At 35.8% G+C, this 19629-nt stretch overlaps 1 protein-coding gene and 1 long non-coding RNA gene across 2 annotated transcripts in view; one reads left to right on the top strand and one right to left on the bottom strand.

Annotated features, from left to right (window-relative positions):
- The window catches only part of doc2g (double C2-like domains, gamma), a 59889-nt gene that overhangs the window by 39105 nt on the left and 1155 nt on the right, over window positions 1-19629 (top strand). Inside the window, exons 9-10 of the mRNA XM_073819863.1 lie at window positions 8419-8500; window positions 9202-9298. Of these exons, the coding sequence (XP_073675964.1) occupies window positions 8419-8500; window positions 9202-9298 (179 nt within the window). The remainder of the gene's footprint in view (window positions 1-8418; window positions 8501-9201; window positions 9299-19629) is intronic.
- LOC141286571 (uncharacterized) lies at window positions 1035-3021 on the bottom strand. The gene is made up of 3 exons (XR_012339294.1): window positions 2852-3021; window positions 2399-2501; window positions 1035-1491 (listed from the first exon to the last, which is right to left on the bottom strand). It is a non-coding gene; the product is annotated as an uncharacterized lncRNA (long non-coding RNA).

Raw genomic sequence — 19629 nt, 5'->3', positions numbered from 1 at the left:
ACTGAACTTTAGTTCAGATAGTAGTTTTTGCTGTGGATGAGAAGTAGCCTACCTAAAGTAAGCATTCAGTAATTAGGAAAAAACAAACTTTTTTTCTTTTTTTTTTTTTTTTTTTTTTTGCTGATCCGAAAAATGATCCGATCCATGACTCAAAATCCGTGTTTGTTACACTGTTACATTGGCTTCAAAGTGTGTGAGAGCCTTGACTTTGTCATGGAATAGAAAATAATTTCTTCTTCTGGAATAGTGTTTTCTGTTGAATATTCCCAAGAATAATCAGTTAAATAAAATAATAATTTAAAATATCTTCATAGTTTTGTGCTAGACTTTTGCGGGACTTTCAATTTGGTCTTAAATTTTGTTTGAAAATGGTATTAAAAAGTCTTAAAATGTCTTAAATTTAACTTGGTCAAACCTGTAGACACCCTGTAATTGATCTTTAACTGATTATCTTTCAAATTCAGAATATCATCAAAGATTATGTATTAAAAGTGTTCAGGGGGAATTTATCTATAAATATGTTTTCGTGTTGAAAAAGTGTTTTCGAATGATTCAGTCGATTGAATGACTCAACACATAATGGCATACTACTCATACTACAGTGTTTATCTTTCTGTGGCAGAAATAGTAACTAGTACACAGTTCAGAATTCAACAAATGACTCACTCATAGAGTTTGCTAATCATATACACTCTAAAAAGTGCTGGGTTAAAAAATAACCCAACCATAACCCAGCTGCTGGGTAACTATGGGACAGAACACGCGTTGGGTTGTTTTGACCCAAGTGCTGGGTTAAATCATTTGACCCAAAATGCTGGGTTGTTTATTTGACCCAACCAGTGGGTCAGATTAACTGTGTTGCTGGGTTAAAAACTACCAAAATATTGGGTTATTTATTGTCTAATTGCCTTGCTACCTTTATATTTACCAATAATAATATATAAATCACAAAAGAATGTAAAATTATTATTGTTTTTCTGTAATACAGTTACACAACACAAAAATTTAATATGTAAATGTCATTTTAATGAGTTTTCATATTTCTTTTTAATACAGTTTTCAAATAGGTGTAGCTGTCACACATTTTGTCCAACCCTTAAAGACACAAATAACGGTTTTAGTAGATCAGTTTCTTTTAAACAAAACTGTAAACAAGGCACACTATATTCATATTCTTTATGTCAACATTGCAGCAGCAGAACACTCAAAAATGAATTATTACCACATTAGAATCATTCCAAACATTGTGCCATTAAAACTAAGCCAAACAGAGAGTCCACCAGACAATTCTTACAATTTAAAACATGTTACAAGTGGCCAAAAAAAAAAACTTCACACATGAAGACTTATGTCCATCAATATGATATACTGCAAGCTGGAGAAATTCCCAGGCAACAAGTCCGCTTCAATGGCATGGCCTGGAACAATGGCGAAGGTCTAGAAATGTTGTTGTCTCATCCCAAGGCTCAAATCCACCATGTTGGTCCCCACCTGTTAATTATACGGCATTTAGTCTTGCAACATTACATTTTAAGTTAAGTGTATTTTATGAACATAAACACAGAGGCATGAAATAAATGCTCATTTTACTTCTCAACTTTTCATACAGTTGTGGTCAAAATTATTATAACACTAGTATTTTCACCAGCTAAATGAGGTTAAGTCAGTGATTTCTATCTTTTGCTGTAGTGTGTCAGTAGGAAATATCGGTTTACATTCCCATTCATTTTGCCATTAATTGTGATAATCCAGTGACATTTTTGTTCTGTGCTCCACACAGGATCTGATCTCATCATCATCCAGAAGAACTGTGAAAGCCTCACCAAGATGCTCCAAGAGACCTAACTGCAAAGCTACAATACTGTTAAAAGTTTTAAGCACTTGTCTAAAAATGTCATAAAATGACGCTGTCAAAAATAATGTCATAAATAAATGTTCTTAATCAATTAACCTTGATTAACTAAATTAAATCAACATTTGGTTTGACCGTCCTTTTGTGTTTAAAGCAGCTTTTGCCCTACACTAGGTGCACTTGCACATAGTTTTTCAGGTAGCTTTGCAGGTAGGTCTCTTGAAGCATCTTGGGGACGTTGTCACAGTTCTTCTGGATTTAGTCTGTCTCAGTTTGTTCTGTTTCTTCATGTCATTCCAGACAGACTGGATGATGATGAGATCAGATATCTGTGTGGAGGATTGGCTGTTGTGCCAATGTAAACTGATATTTCTTACTGACACACTACAGCAAAAGATAAAAAACACTGACTTAAAATCATTTTTTAGCTGGTGAAAATACAACTGTTATAATAATTTTGGCCACCACTGTGTTTATATATATATATATATATATATATATATATACACACCCTTATTAGAGCAGAAAACATAAAACAAAACTTACAGGTTGTACGTCAATGAATGGCCTCTGGGATTCCGTGGTTGTGGGTCTGAAGACCTTTTATCCAGAGTGGGCAGGACTTTGAAAGCACTTTCCCCTTTAGCATCTAAACCATAGGAATAATATGCAAACTGTGAACCATATTTTATAATCAAAACAAACTGAAACACTTTCATATGAAGATTTCTTCATTCCTTTAAATAATGCAAATTAATTCCCACCCTCATTCAACTACTGCAGGTTAAGTTTAGGTATGTGGTCAGATTCAGGGATGTAGAATATGCTCATGCAGAGTAAGGCATCAGTTTGTGCTTCATAAGTACTAATTAACAGCCAATATACAAGCTAATAAGCAACTAGTTAAGTGTTACTGTACCATTGTATTTACCAGTTGATGTGTGTCAAATACAGTTGCATATTGTTTTATAGATTGACATATTATAAGAAAAAGCTTACCTTAAGTCATGTCACCCAGCTCTGAATGCACCTCACTGTGAGCACTGGCAAGAATTAGGTCTGCAACTGTAGCCCAGTCTTCAAAAAGTCTGCCTCTGGATATAGCTTCCTAAAGTCTTGTGAAATCTGATCAAATCTGAAAAACAAATGTGGTTCAATAAGTTTAAGGTTTATACTGGTCTCCTAGTTTGTAATGCAACACAGGCATTCAATAAAATAGAGGAAGAGTAAGGGGCCGTTCACATGCCGCGCAAAACGCGTGAAAACGCAAGACGCGTCGCTTTCTTTCCAAAAACGCAGCTTGCTCTCTCATGGCGTCTGCCGTTGCTAAGCAACCATGTCCCGCGCCTGGAAAAAATGAGCTACCATTATGAGCGTATAATAACGAACTTAAGTGCGCAAAAAACGCGACATGTGAACGGCTACATACACCACGAGAGATTAAGTCTAACTTTACATACTGTAGCTAAGACAACATTACATTTAAGTAATAAACAATAGTACATACCAGTCATATTGTGGTTTAACATTATTAAAGTAAGGGACATAGCGTTTTAGCTAATGCAGATAAGTTACCTCAAGGAAAAAACCGCGAAAATGCTCAACATAAAACATATGGATCTATCGTTGGATTCGGCACGTCGCAAACATTTACTTGAAAAATATGCCCTTAAAAGATAAATTTTTGTATGAAATGATCTAATTTTGACAAAACATTACAAAGCAATACAGTATGCAGACAGTAAAGGAACTTACCCCCGTATTTCTGACCTACTCTTTCCATAAGGCGTTAAAATAAAGGCCATATGTATACTGTAAATTATACAAATAACACTACACACACACACACACACACACACACACACACACACACTTTATATAACAATAAAGCGATTGTTGAGGCAAAAAAGTACATCGCTAGGCTGCTTAAGTTACAACGTTCGTCATTCACGGAATAAAAATGCCAGCCCCGCACAGCGACATATCAAATATTGCATTAAACAGTGAAATCAGTACGCTCTAAAACACAACTTATTAAAAATAAAGGTAAATAATTATATAATCATATTATTAATTTACCTTATAATCCTGCTTGCTGCGAGGTGCGTGACCGCCTGGCGACGAGACGAGTGAAGAATCCAGAATGTTCGATGAAGTGAAAAAAATAAACAAACCGGTTGGGTCAAAATAACCCAACCCAGGTGTTCATAGTGAAAGAACCCCTTATAGTCCATTTGACCCAGCATGATCAACCCAACTGTGTGTTTACAGTGCCTCAAACAACCCAGAATTTTGACCCAGCACAATTAACCCAGCAATGTGTTTACAAAAATAACCCAGCACTTTTTAGAGTGTAGAATAGCTGATTTTATTTATTTTATTATATATTTTATATAATATATGATTATTATTTTTTTAAGTATATTATTCACTAAAATGCAGTGCTGTTTGCCAGTTAACGTTGCATTTATGGCTGTCACAATATTAGATTTCTCACTAAATGATTGTCATGGCCTCAAAAATGTGCAATAACGATATATCTATAGAAGTTTCTAAAAAAATAAAAAAATAATTTTTGTTTCTTTTTGACCAATGAACCACACCATTGCATACAAAAGGAACAATTACACTAAACAGAGGAGACTAAAATGCTATCCGATTTTAGTTTAACACTGTGTCAAAGTAAGACAATTTCTGATATTAAGTACGTATTTTGTGTTATAGCATTGTTTAAGTGTTTGAAATAACTTACTATTATGAACGGATTCTTTTTTTTATAATATTCTATAAAGTGATAAAGGCTATTTCTCAGCTTTTATTTACATTTGAACAAAAAGTGGCATGTCCAAAATTATTCATACCCTTTGCAAACTGTTACAGTCTATGGGAAAATCCAAAGTTCTATACCATTCCAAATAGTCCAAGCTGTTCTAAAGCATCCCAATTACCCTGATTCATTGGGAACAGCTGTTTTAATCAACTCAACAGGTGAAAAACAGAAGCTCTCTGCTGTTGGTTTGTGGACAGTCATGGCTAAGACAAAGGAGCTCACTGAGGACCTGCGGCTGCGCATTGTGGCTGCTCACAAGTCAGGAAAGGGCTATAAGACCATATCTAAATGTTTTGAAGTTCCAGTGGCTACAGTGCGAAGTGTTATTAAAAAATACAAGACGTTCCGCACTGTGAAAAATCTCAGAGGACGTGGTCAGAAGCCAAAAGTGACACCTGTGCTGGCCAGGAGGATAGCAAGAGAGGTAAAAAAAAAAGAATCCAAGGATCACCACCAAGGCCATCCTGATGAATCTGAGCTCTGCTGGTGGCAACATCTCAAGGCAGACAGTCCAACGGACACTGCACACCACTGCGTTCCACGGATGCAGACCAAGGAGGACACCACTTCTCCAGATAAGGCACACAAAAGCCCTCTTGGCCTTTGCAAATGCTCATCTGGACAAAGAAGACGACTTCTGGTCTTCTGTTTTATGGTCAGATGAAACAAAAATTGAATTGTTTGGCCACAATGATGTAGCCTTCATTTGGCATAAAAAAGGAGAAGCCTTCAACCCTAAGAACACCATCCCCACTGTCAAACATTGTGGTGGGAACCTAATTTTTTGGGGGTGTTTTTCAGCCGGTGGACCAGGGAACCTAATCACAGTAAACTGCACCATGAAAAAGGAGCAATACATCAAAATTCTCAACAACAACATCAGGCAGTCTACAGAGAAACTTAACCTTGGGCACCAGTGGACATTTCAGCACGACAATGACCCAAAACACACAGCAAAAGTGGTGAAGAAATGGTTAGCAGACAAAAACATTAACGTTTTGCAGTGGCCCAGCCAGAGTCCTGACTTAAATCCAACTGAGAATCTGTGGAGGGAGCTAAAGATCAGGGTGATGGCAAGGAGACCCTCCAACCTGAAGGAGTTGGAGCTCACCGCTAAAGATGAATGGGCAATAATACCAGCGGTGACATGCAAAAAGCTGCTCAGCAATTATTGGAAGTGTGATTGCTGTAATAGCCAATAAAGGCTTTTTTATTGATTATTGAGAAGGGTATGAATAATTTTGGACATGCCACTTTTTGTTTAAATGTAAATAAAAGATGAGTAATATTTTTTTCCACAATGATGCCTCTTGTACATCGTCTTATTATCTTCTGGGAGACATCTGTGTCATTTCAAATAAAAAAAACTTGCTGGTTGAATAAAAGTAACTAAGTCAGAATTTGCCAGGGGAATGAATAATTTTGGGCTTGACTGTATATTTTTTTTTTACTTCTATAAGTCTTGCTTGTGGACATTCTGCACAAGGGCGCCCTCCAGTGTCGAGTATGAATGAAACAAATCACGTGAGAATTTAACACTGCACTTGCTATACTATATACTTCAGTGTGGTAAAAGTTAAACAAAAATTATTATGCTAATAATCTTATAATAAATCAAAAAACAAGACGTATTGAAAAAAACTAGGGAGTTGAAATGGCAGCTGCAGCCAGTGATTAATCCTCTGCTGCCATCTTCTGGTTATATGGGTAATTGCATGTTATTTTCATCTTAAAAAGATGTTGTTTTCCATGGAAATACTTTTTTCCAAGTCATCTTTATGAATAAAAAGTGAATATTTGAAGTGAATTTTTTATTGCACAGCTGTAGAGTTCAAAAATAATAAAGGCTTAAAATATTACAAGATTTTAAAATGTGTTCATGACTATGAAGGCAAGTTACTTGATTATTAAGAATACGATTAAGATGTCCTTGAAGAGAAGTATCGCTAGCTAGCTAAAGCTAGCCTAAACACGTTATGATAACGTTATTATGCTAATAATCTTATAATAAATCAAAAAACAAGACGTATTGAAAAAAACTAGGGAGTTGAAATGGCAGCTGCAGCCAGTGATTAATCCTCTGCTGCCATCTTCTGGTTATATGGGTAATTGCATGTTATTTTCATCTTAAAAAGATGTTGTTTTCCATGGAAATACTTTTTTCCAAGTCATCTTTATGAATAAAAAGTGAATATTTGAAGTGAATTTTTTATTGCACAGCTGTAGAGTTCAAAAATAATAAAGACTTAAAATATTACAAGATTTTAAAATGTGTTCATGACTATGAAGGCAAGTTACTTGATTATTAAGAATACGATTAAGATGTCCTTGAAGAGAAGTATCGCTAGCTAGCTAAAGCTAGCCTAAACGCGTTATGATAACGTTTAGCTGTCAGCATTTAAATGAACAACTATGCATGGACTCTTTTGAGATTACCAGGCTCTGCAGTTTTTTAAATGTTGTTAAATAATATGAAACTAAATGTTCGTGCCGCTATCATCATTATTTATGTTGCAATTATTATTTTTTTCAGTTTCTGATAAGAACAAATTGAAAACAGCATAGACCAAAAGATCGATTGGGATTCAAGAATCAATATTGGTTCATAAAAATGAGAATATTAAATTAAATGTAACACAAAAATAAATGCAATTAAATGTGTTAATATAATTAAAATATGGAAATAAAAATTATGGGTATTAATTGATTATGATGGAATTGTTACAACCCTGTCAGTCAAAATGACAGACAATGTTAGTCTAACACAACCTCTGATCGAGACACCACTAAAACACAATAACAATAGTTCATTATTTAAATATAATGAATGTAGTCAATACCGTTATATTATCTGATTTAATTTTATCTAAAATATTTTTGTATTTGTATTATGTATTTATATATGCTCCGATAATTTACTGTTGAAAAAAGCACCAAAAACTGCATATAAACAGACATACAGTGTAGTCGTGTGTGCTTTCGTCATTTAAAAGAGCTAATTCATGTGTCTGAATTGGAGTTGCTTGATTTGTTTAATTGTTTTACTTAATCAGCCTCTAACAACGCAGATGTCATGTGCAAATATACACCGGCATGATTCATTCATAGTGAATTTAATCTTGTTCAGCAACTAAGTGATATTAAAATGTATTTAAGTGTGTGTAACTGCTTTTCTGCTTCGGGTATAAAGGCAGATTTCACAACTCGTCATGGATCCATGTAGATGACAATATGTCTCTTGCATCATATCCGTGCCATGCGTTTCTTTCCCTTCACACATGTCTCTCTCTATCTCTGTCCTCTGTAACATGTTGTGTAGGTTGATATCTCTCATGAATAATAAATGATGGGTCCTGATTGGTAATCCACTGATAACTCCATGAGCCACAGACCTTGTGGATGCATCATCTGTCCTCCAGCACCCTCTCAATCCATTCATTCCATCCATCCTCAATTAGAGATTATCATCTCTCAGTCTGTAATATATTGAATGAGTCATCCCACCATCACCACCTCACTATACAAGGTCTCTCTCCCTATTCTCTCTCTAGAATTCGTCATGCTCTAAAATGAGCTCTTGCCTGTGTTTTTTTTTTTTCTGTCTTGATTGTCTCATGAATGTTTTGTGAGCTTGAGACAAACCAGGCTAATGATTTGCTTTGATGTTTCAAAAGTTATAAACTTTCCACAGCAGAGGAATGATTCATTTCTGGCTCTTTCTCTTTCTCTTTATCAGTATTTTGCAGCCTGACATGGGGAAAAAGTCCAAATACAAAACCTCAGTGAAAAAGAAGACTCTAAACCCAGAGTTTAACGAGGTCAGCTATTTCAATTAAAGGTGTGGTCACATGAAGCTGCACAACTGAATGAGATTATGGTTCTCGCAATTTATTAAGAATGAAAAATGCTGATCCCTTTCCATTCAAGTCTATTTGCACTTAAATGCCTTTTACACTTTTTTTTTTTTTTTTTTTTTTTTTTGCAGTGGTGGAGCATTGCAGCCAGTCACAGACAAATGCAATGGCAAACCAAAGGCATTTAAATTAGTGTATATTCCTTATAGGGGAGTGTTGATTATCCTTTTAATCTAAAGTTATAATCAGAATAAAATAGAAGAAATGCATAACAATGAGGGTGTTTTCACAGTCATGCAGCCCTTTAGACTTTCTGCTCTATTCAAATGCTTTCATCTTCATGTAAATGTGGGCGAACAGAAACACAAGCACAAGTGAAAAAGTTTTATACTTGGCTGCATACCTGTGAATTTTGTATAGTCACAGATTGATCTCAACTCAAAACGAAGAATAAAAACTTGGTTTGGAATTTGTGGGAAAGTAAAGTAGGTGGTATATATGACACATTTTATTCTTTTTTTTTTTTTGTACTTATTTATGATTTATTTAAAAACAGAAGCCTTAGAATTTAACATGTTCAAAGCTGAGTGTGACCACACTTGAGTGTGAATATAAATGTTGTTTTGTGCCTCTACCAAAACTCATGTGTGTCCTCTTCAACCCAGGAGTTCGCCTATGAAGTCCCGCATGATCAGCTGGCCAAGAAAACCCTAGAGATCTCAGTCTGGGACTACGACTTGGGCATGAGCAATGACTTCATAGGTGAGTTTTACATGCAAAAATATGCATTTCCATGAAGTCTATCACAGCGTGCCAATATACAGCCATATCGCAAGGCTATGAGTGTGATATGTATTCACACACTAGTGCCGTCGAACTGTTTTATAAATGCAATACTTCGACAGCACAAGTGTATAAATACATAAGAAACAACAAAGTGTTTTAAAAACGCTCTTTTGTGCAAACTACTTCCTTCTGCCATTGGATTCAAGTGTTAGTTTGACAGTTTAATCGCTGATCCCAAGCCTCCATTACTAATTTGAAAACGTCACTTCAGAGCTAGTAATAAAGGAATGTTGCGTTGTTTCATTGAAAGCTTGTTGTATTACTGCATTGAAAGCTCACTGTATTATGTAGAGTATTATGAGAGAGATTTAAGCCAGTGTGATTACCTGCATCTCATACAGCATTCATTCTTCAGCTCAATCTCATATAGACTGTTTTCAAACAGCATAAATTAGCAGGTTTAGACAGTATAGCAGAATAGCATATTCAGTAGTATTTTAAACATGCCATCCATGCTGTTGTTTATAGTATGACCACACATCCAGCTAACTGACCAAATCGTGGCGTAAGTGCAAACCCTTTATTCACAATAGAACATTAGTTTGAATGTCTGCTGATATGGAAAGCGATATCTTTGTTGCACTATCCTTTCATCTGTTAAGTGTGATTTCTGATGACAGCACTGTTCAGTGCATTTGTTGGCTGCATCCAACAAAGTATTGTTGAAAGTAAAATTAACATCCTTGTTTACAACCCTGTTTCGGTCTCTTTCAATATAAAAGTCTTTACTGCTGACTCACTCATAAAAACAATCTCTTGTCGCCATCTAATAGAAGAATAACGTAACTAAAATCGCCATCACAAACATACACACCATTTCCCAATACTAAATACTATTATTAAATATTAGTATTATTTATATAAAATATTTTTTATTGAATGATAAAAGTTGCTAGGCAATTCAGTCAAAAGTACAAACGCGCGCGCTACAGCATTAAATTTATGTAAAATAAACATGATGGGATTTTGCCCTCAACAAATAATAGATTAACAAGACCAAAGACTGCTGTTAGATTTACCCAAAACAAATTGTATCTCATGTTTAACCACTATAGAGACATCAGAGCCAGCAGCAAAATCCAGAAGACCTAGGCAAAGTGAGGCTGCTCTTAGCGAGTTCATGAGCACTGAATGGCCGCTGATGCCCTGGAGCTCACATTTATAAAAACATTAAAGCAAATTTTCTAATATATGTTATTGTTATTAACAAACTGCATATTTTAAGTTTAAACAAGTACATTCTCGCCTCTAACAACTACATTCCATGACAAAAAAAAACATATTATTTATACTAGGGCTATCAAAATTAACGCGTTAACAAATTCATTTTAACGGCACTAATTTTATTAATGCGCGTTTTCTGTTTGACCCACTACCTAGCAGTTACAGAAATGGATGCACAGTGTTGCCAACCTAACGAAAAGTGTCTAGCAACAATACATAAACACATAATTGGACAAACCTAATATAGTTTCTGAGGCTCTCCGGTTTTGCCGAACGAGCGCGAGGTCTCCCAATGCGCGCGCAGCCGCGCACCTCCCTCTCTTTATATCTACGGCTGCTCTGTTCAGTGAGCGGCAGTGGAGCAGCGCTTTCAGTTAAACCAGATATTATGTTGCTTCCAGTGCTTGAAGTGGGCCGGTACGCAGGCACATCTGCCATATTTAATGAATGCAAGCGGAGTTGGTCTACGTTATTGGTGCTGTGGGGTTGATGCGTAAAGCCACATACGAGTATGCAAGCGAAAACGGCGTATTAAATGCACGTCAAACACATGCATAATTGCATATCATATGCACGCCAAAGTTAATTTCAGCTTATTAATAGCACGCCAAATAGAAACAGAAAATCGTGCTAGTGCGCATTTTCATGAGACCAGGCTCTCGAATCAGTACATTATAACGAAAACAATACCTTAAAAAATAAAAGAAGCAGGTTTTTGAGATCACATAACTTTAAACGGGTAAACTCCTAAAAAGTCAAAGGATCGTGAAGGCATTCAAACAGGAAGTTAAAAACAACGATAATAATGCAGGGAATAGTGACTTACGTCCAGATGCCGGTAAATGATTCTTTTCAGCGATTGAATCATGATCATAATTCAGGATTTTTTTCAGTTATTATTTCATATTACTTTTGTTGTCTGATAACAGAAATACTAAATTATAACAATGGAAACAGTTTTGTTGAGAACTTGGCTGCATCAAATGACAGTATGTGGGCACCGAGAGGCAAACAAATGTAATAGTAAATGTACATTTTGCATGTTCAGAAGAAGTGAGCTGCCCTGTCCTGCAAATAATCTAAACAGGCTTGTGTAAGTAAATTGCTCAGTGCAAAGAATGGGAACCTGGTATTTCTGTGTTCTTTTTTTCCATGTGTCGAATAGACATGAACAAGTTATTTGAAAAACATCTATGACCTTTGAAACATGTCTAGTCTTCATGCTCTATGTCGAGTATGCTTTCACTAATAATAAACATATATTTGCTTAAAGCATCCATATTTGTCCATGCCAATGTTGATTAGAGTATTAAAAACTTCAAAAAGTATTAATTTAAGGTACATTTAGAACAGATAAAAATGTGCGATTAATCGCGAGTTAACTCATGACAACCATGCGATTAATCACGATTAAAAAAAATAAACGATTGACAGCCCTAAGTTATACTATTACTGTGGATTTAGGTTTCCACATGACACTTGCTGAAAAATACTGCAAACTAGGGCTGCAACTAACGATTATTTTGATTATCGATTAGTTCACCGACTAATTTTTCGATTAATCAATTAGTTGGCTTAATGTCAATTATTTATTTATTTTTAAAATCACACTGTTCCACATTCTAAATGCTATGAACACACAGTGCTAAACAATTTACAACAATTCACCTGTCGTAATAAAGAGAAAAAACAAATATCTGAAGAAAATAAACAAGCATAAAATACAGTGTTTCTGCTATTTATTCTGCCGTGTCGGTGTTTAGTGTCCCGCCTACAGCAGCATCAGCGAGCGCAAGTGCCTTCAGCAGAGTTCCACGTTCAGATGCACGCAGTAAGATTAAACTGGCCGCAAAGCCCCAGCTAAAGTAATTACCATGAATGTGGCAGGGGGAAAATTAAGGAGATATTCAAATTATTTATTAATTAACTAGTATTTTCTGAGTCAGTGTCGCAAAGATCTGCTCACTGGACGCACTTTTAAAGCCTAAATGCATCTTTATGGATTAGGCCTATATCTAATAAAAGAGTTTTGTTTTCGATTTGAATTATTTCGTTTTATAGTAGTGCAGTAATAATTTAAAGTAAATGTATTACTCTTACATTTATGAGCAAAAATGAAGTTTCACATGGCGCTTGCACCTTCATGTCCTGTAAAGCTTTCACTCTGCGCACAAACGATTAGATGTGCGCCTATAGGGCCTACACATTAACAAAGTTAAACGATTAAACTAATATTGTGATATGCTTTCAGTTTTTTTATATATATATCTAAGGATTTTAATTTATATCGTGATGATTTGAGATGGCTAAATTCATATGTCGGCCGCTGGGCGCTTCGTTACTTTAAAAAAACAAAAACTTGTATTTCACAAATAAAGTGTTCCAAATATATTTCTAAATTAACTTTATAAAATAAAGAAACGAAAATAAATGTAATTACCTTGTTATTAAAAACAGCAGCTGCGCAATGGGGAAGAGAAAGAGAGGTCCAGTAATTCTGATCAGCTGTCGAGGTTGTTTTTTGCAACGAATGTTTGTTTAATAGCCTATTTAACTCTTTTTTTAGGCTACTTTCTTATTTAAATGTTCTATTTCGTTGATTTATTTTAGCGTTTTGTAGGTTGCTTCTTCAACGACGGAGTTGCTAAACACGCTTGTTTGTTAATGTTTGAGGCTCATTTCTTTTTCCTATAAACACCGCACCACCGTAGTTGGTAGAATCTGCCACCGTCACAGCCCTGGCCTATAGTTCCTACCCTTCATAAATACGTGCACTACATATTTTATTTAAATCTAAATTTAACATTCAACGGCAGACATAAATGTTTTTGCGCTGACTCAGTATTAAGTGTCTCCCTGTCTGTGTTCTTTGTTCCGGCTGTCTGACGCTCATTCAGTAAAGATTTAAACAGACTGCCAGGATGGACTTTTATGCATAAATGGAAATGCTTGTGTGAATTTGTGACATTTAAAGATAAGGATATGACCGTAAACTAAAAGTTTTCATACTGAGGATGTGAACGGATCTGTCAAAGCGCCTCACAGGGCAAGCCATTACGCTATCAGCTTCAAAATAGAGATAGTTTAAAATAAAGAATTCTCATGTTTTGGGCAGCTCAGATCACGTATCTCTCCTGCAGCATCTCAGTCTGTTTCCTCCACTCTTCTTAGAGGCATTATGTCTATAGACATGCGTCATTCAGTGCTGTAATTTGACGTGATCATCTGAAGTGCACGTGCACTGTGGGCGGACCCGACTAATCGATAATGAGAATCGTTGTCGACGAATTTCATTATCGATAATAATCGATTTTATCGATTAGTTGTTGCAGCCCTACTGCAAACGGAGTGATACAAACCGTGAAGCGGTTGAAGTTCCAGTATCACTAGAATATCACACTCCTCTCAGCCAATCAGATTAGAAGATAGTGATTTGCTTTGAACATTTCTGCGGAATGCTTTGCTGCATAGACTTCCAATGTAAAAGCAAACCGAGCGACAAGTCAAATTATTGTCTCTGGCATTGTCAGCATGCTACAGATCTAGATAGAGCTTAATTTATTTTGACATGGATCTTTGTTTAAGATGGTGCTGTTTTTATGCTTTGTTCTTGTTACAACTTGTATGTCTTATTTCCTGTGCAGAATAAGAAAAGAGGTTTTTATAAAGGGTCTCTCATCATCTCATTCTCATCCAAACCTGTATGAATTTTTCCTTCCTTGGAGCACCAAAGGAGTCGTTTAGCAGAATGTCCACTTTGCATTCAGTGGAAGTGGATGGGGTCCAAAAAAACAAAAAAGCATCACAAAAGGATCATAAAAGTAGTCCGGTATGAACCACATGATAAGTTTGTGTGAGGAACAGACGGAAATTTCAGTCGTTAATCACTGAAAGTGCCGCTTGACAGCCATGGTCACTATTCATTTTTAATGAAAGAGCAGCCTGGACATTCTGCTATAAATAACTGCTGACGAAAAAAGATCATACAGGTTCAGAAAGACATGCAGGTGAGTAAATGATGACAGAATTTTCATTTTTGGCTGAACTGTCCCTAAGTGAAAAGAGACAGAGGAAGATTCTAGAACAGAAAGGCTCCTGAGCTTTGTGCTGTGACATGTTTATTTATGGTTGAATGACACAAGCGTTCTGTAAAGATCAGGACAGTGAGAGTAATTGATGTCAGTGTTACTGATTTAGAGAGGATGGCTGAGGAATGGATGGGGGGATCAACAGAAGTGTAAAGAAATGAAGGGATGTGAATGAACAGAGGCTTGTGAGAGACATCCAGGCGTGAAGGCACATGGAGGACGCAGGTCTCGGATTGACAAGTGCAATGAAGCTTAGTATTTATTTAACATTTTCTTGGATCTTTTCAACTTGCTTTCTTTCGCCTGCTCTCCGTCCATTTCCGTTCTTTTTCTTTCATTGCCTATGGCAGGGATGTCATGCGTAGGGTTCATTTGTCATGGCTTGCTCGTGGCCGTGAGCATGTGGTATTGATGTGAGGTGTGTGTGTGTGTGTGTGTGTGTGTGTGTTTGTGTAGAAGTGATCGAAGCGGGACAGAATCTCAGTACGTGAGGGGCCTGATGAAATGAAACGCAGCTTGTGTCCACCAGCACACTCACACGCAGTTTCATTATTTAGAGCAAGTTCAGGTGTTAGACTAAGGGGGAAACGCGCTGAAGTGTCTAGAACAACTCACCTCAGAAACCACAGTCATATATACAAATATGCATATGTGGGCTATTCTACAGAATTGGTTCAAACTGCTGTCCGACAACCAAAAAACACATTTAAAAAGCATTTAAAGGGATAGTTCACCCAAAAATGAAAATTTGATGTTTATCTGCTTACCCCCAGGGCATCCAAGATGTAGGTGACTTTGTTTCTTCAGTAGAACACAAATGAAGATTTTTAACTCAAACTGTTGCAGTCTGTCAGTTATATAATGGCAGTCAATGGTTACCAAATCTTTAAGAGTAAAGAAACGTGCTAGCTAACTCTGATTAGCATATTTAAACGGTTAAAAAGTGTCTAATATTATCACTACTGAAACAGTCACAACTGAAACATTTGGTGGTGACAAAGTTTTGGTAGTGACATCTTTGAGGGTTTTTTTAGGTGTTATTCCATAAAATTTTCACTACGGAAATAGTCACAACCGAAAAAACGACGTTGTTGTTTCTGAAGTGACAAAAGCGGACACATAGTCCTCATATTTGGGGGAAATAAACAACATTTTAGTACAGTTTTAGGCATTTTTTTAATATTTTAGAATGTTTTAGTATGTGGGTTAAGTAAGGAATAATTGACGGCGGGCAGAATTCTTAGAAAATAATGCACACATTATGGTGTGCATTATTTTCACAGAATTCTACGGCCCGAAGTCAATTATTCCGCTTATATTACAGTTACCACACCTCAAGACATCGATCAGATGATATATTTCAAGACATTCGTCTGGTTTTTATCCTTAAAATGCTATTGTGAGTAGGATTAATTTCTTACGCAGCTCATCCAACAGCTTCGTTGCTAGTTCCAAAACATCATTTTAGACCTAGTAACGACGCTTGAGCCGTTGATAGCAAACTAATGCAGTTAATTATGAAGTTTAGACAGACCGACAGACAAGCAGACGGACGGCAAGAGAGAGGGACAGAGTTTAAGATCGTAAATTACCTCTCTCAAGTCTGTGTGTCTCTCAAAGGTGACTGGCAGCATCATCTCTACTGACAGTTAAACTTTAAGTTCATTTTCTTCAAGACCACGCCGTTGTTACCTCGCGTGAGAACTGTCATGTCGTTTTTAAGTTGTTTATCGTCAGAGATGCGCTAACAACATTAGCGCGAATGCTAACGTGAGTGCTAACTGTATGTGTGTGCGTCTGTGAGTGAGAGAGAGCGGGAGAAATAGAGTATGTGCTTTCCGTACATAATAAAACGTAATATTGTGGGAAAAACATGGACATAATCTGTCGTTTTTGTCCTGTTGTTTACCGTATGTATTAGTTTTGCCAGTGTCACTGTAGCTTTTGGTTATTTTGCTGTTTTGTGCTGTAAGGACCTTTGAAATAACTGAAATCGTGTGGCGAAGTGATATAGACATGCACTGCGGTCAAAAGCTGCCTGGAACTACATTCGCCGTGCGTTTCCCTGAAAATAATGCACACCTCTAGAACGTTCGTCAGCCAATCAGATTCAAGCATTCAACGGCCCTATAGTATAAAATTCTGTAATGTGATGTGGTCGCTACCAATACATTATTGTCAGTACCGAAAATTTGCAGTCACAACCGAAACACGGAATGTATTGTCAAAAAAAAAAGATACTGAATTATCAACTGAATTATTGTTATGATAGTGTTCCGTTCAGTGTATATTCAAACTAGAATCCTTAAGTTTGAACTTTTTGCATTTTACGAAGAAAATTGGATTCAAAATACAACAAATCTCATAACACTTGAAATATTGTTAAAACTGTAATTGTTATTGATTTACCTCTGAAAATTTTTTATAAAATATAAACTATATATATATCTACAATGAAGATGTGAGCAAAATCTTAAGTCAATATAACCCTTCTTATTAAATTATATATATAACGGTGTTTCGGTAGAGACAAATTTAGGGACATGACAAGAAAATACAATATGAGAATTAACTGCACAATTACTAGAAATGTGTACCTTGAGTATTATACAATTTGCACACATCCAAAATTTGTGGAAAAAGACTTTTCCAGCTCTGTCTTTCAACCAATTCTGATCCATATATAATATGTATGTATACTATATAGCCTAAATATAATTTTGAAAAAGTTTATGTATGTATGTACAGTCAAGCCCAAAATTATTCATACCCCTGGCAAATTCTGACTTAAAGTTACTTTTATTCAACCAGCAAGTTTTTTTTTGACCGGAGATGACACAGGCTTCTCCCAAAAGATAATAAGATGATATACAAGAGGCATTATTGTGGAAAAAAATATTTCTCAGCTTTTATTTACATTTGAACAAAAAGTGGCATGTCCAAAATTATTCATACCCTTTGTAAACTGTCACAGTCTATGGGAAAATCCAAAGTACTATACCATTCCAAATAGTCCAAGCTGTTCTAAAACATCCTAATTACCCTGATTCATTGGGAACAGCTGTTTTAATCAACTCAACAGGTGAAAAACAGAAGCTCTGATGTTGGTTTGTGGACAGTCATGGCTAAGACAAAGGAGCTCACTGAGGACCTGCGGCTGCGCATTGTGGCTGCTCACAAGTCAGGAAAGGGCTATAAGACCATATCTAAATGTTTTGAAGTTCCAGTGGCTACAGTGTAAAGTATTATTAAAAAATACAAGACGTTCCACACTGTGAAAAATCTGTGAAAAAAACTGTGGAAGCTAAAAGTGACACCTGTGCTGGCCAGGAGGATAGTGAAAGAGGTTAAAAAAAAAAAAAAAGAATCCAAGGATCACCACCAAGACCATCCTGGAAGCTAAAGATCAGGGTGATGGCAAGGAGACCCTTCAAGCTGAAAGAGTTGGACCTCATCACTAAAGATGAATGGGCAAAAATACCAGTGGAGACATGCAAAAAGCTGCTCAGCAATTATAGGAAGCGTTTGATTGCTGTAATAGCCAATAAAGGCTTTTCTATTGATTATTGAGAAGGGTATGAATAATTTTGGTCATGCCACTTTTTGTTCAAATGTAAATAAAAGCTGAGAAATATTTTTTTCCACAATGATGCCTCTTGTACATCGTCACCTTCTCTTTTGGGAGAAGCCTGTGTCATTTCCGGTCAAAAAAAAAATTGCTGGTTGAATAAAAGTAACTTTAAGTCAGAATTTGCCAGGGGTGTGAATAATTTTGGGGCTTCACTGTATGCATGTATACAAAAACCTATTTAAGCAATGTTGTACACTTGTAATTTTGAAAAGCAGATAACATGCTATAATATTACGGTGAGTTACTTAGCAACAAACATCCAACCGTAATGCTTGCCTCATTATTTAAATATTCATGTGCTGTTTTAATAGCATTGTCCGTAGGGAAAGTTAAAACTGTCAGTGTGAACGCAAGATTTAAAGCAGATTTATGTTCAAATATAGACAAGCAGGTATTAAAACAGGTTGCATGCTCATCACTCTCCGCTCAGTGTTATTAACCTCATAAATATGTAAATAAGCATGTAATTACAAGCTAGGGTAAAATAAGAACAGTATAAAATAGAATAGATTAGACAAATTAAGCATGCAGTTGCCTAACACAACAAAAAAAAAATTACAATATCAAGGAAAATACACTAGCATTCAAAAGTTTGGGGTCAGAAATGAATACTTTTATTCAGCAAGGATGCATTAAATTGATCAAAAGTGATGAAAAGTGGTAAAAATGTGACCCTAAACCACAAAACCAGTCATAAGGGTCAATTTTTTTTGAAATTGAGATTTTATATGTGACCCTGGACCACAAAACCAGTCATAAGGTTAAATTTTACAAAACTAAGAAGTATACATCATATGAAAGCTCAATAAATAAGCTTTCTATTGATATATGGTTTGTTAGGATAAGACAATATTTGGCCGAGATACATCTATTTGAAAATCTGGAATCTGAGGGTGCAAAAAAATCTAAATACTGAGAAAATCACCTTTAAAGTTCTCCAAATTAAGTTCTTAACAATGCATATTACTATTCAAAAATTACATTTTGATATATTTATAGTAGGAATTTTACAAAAAATCTTCATGGAACATGATCTTTACTTAATTTCCTAATGATTTTTGGCGTAAAAGAAAAATCAATCATTTTGACCCATATAATGTATTTTTGGCTATTGCTACAAATATACCCCAGCGACTTAAGACTGGTTTTGTGGTCCAGGGTCACATATATCATCTGAAAGCTGAATAAATAAGCTTTCCTTTAATGAATGGTAAGGATAGGACAATACTTGAAAATATGAAAACTGATGACATTTCCACACTGAGCATGATGTGAAAACGTCAGGCGAATCGCTGACAAATGGT

Source organism: Garra rufa, chromosome 15 (assembly GCF_049309525.1).
Source record: "Garra rufa chromosome 15, GarRuf1.0, whole genome shotgun sequence".
NCBI classification, from domain to species: domain Eukaryota; kingdom Metazoa; phylum Chordata; class Actinopteri; order Cypriniformes; family Cyprinidae; genus Garra; species Garra rufa.
Note: the sequence above shows the minus strand (reverse complement) of the source record. Positions and strands in the feature narration are given on the sequence as shown.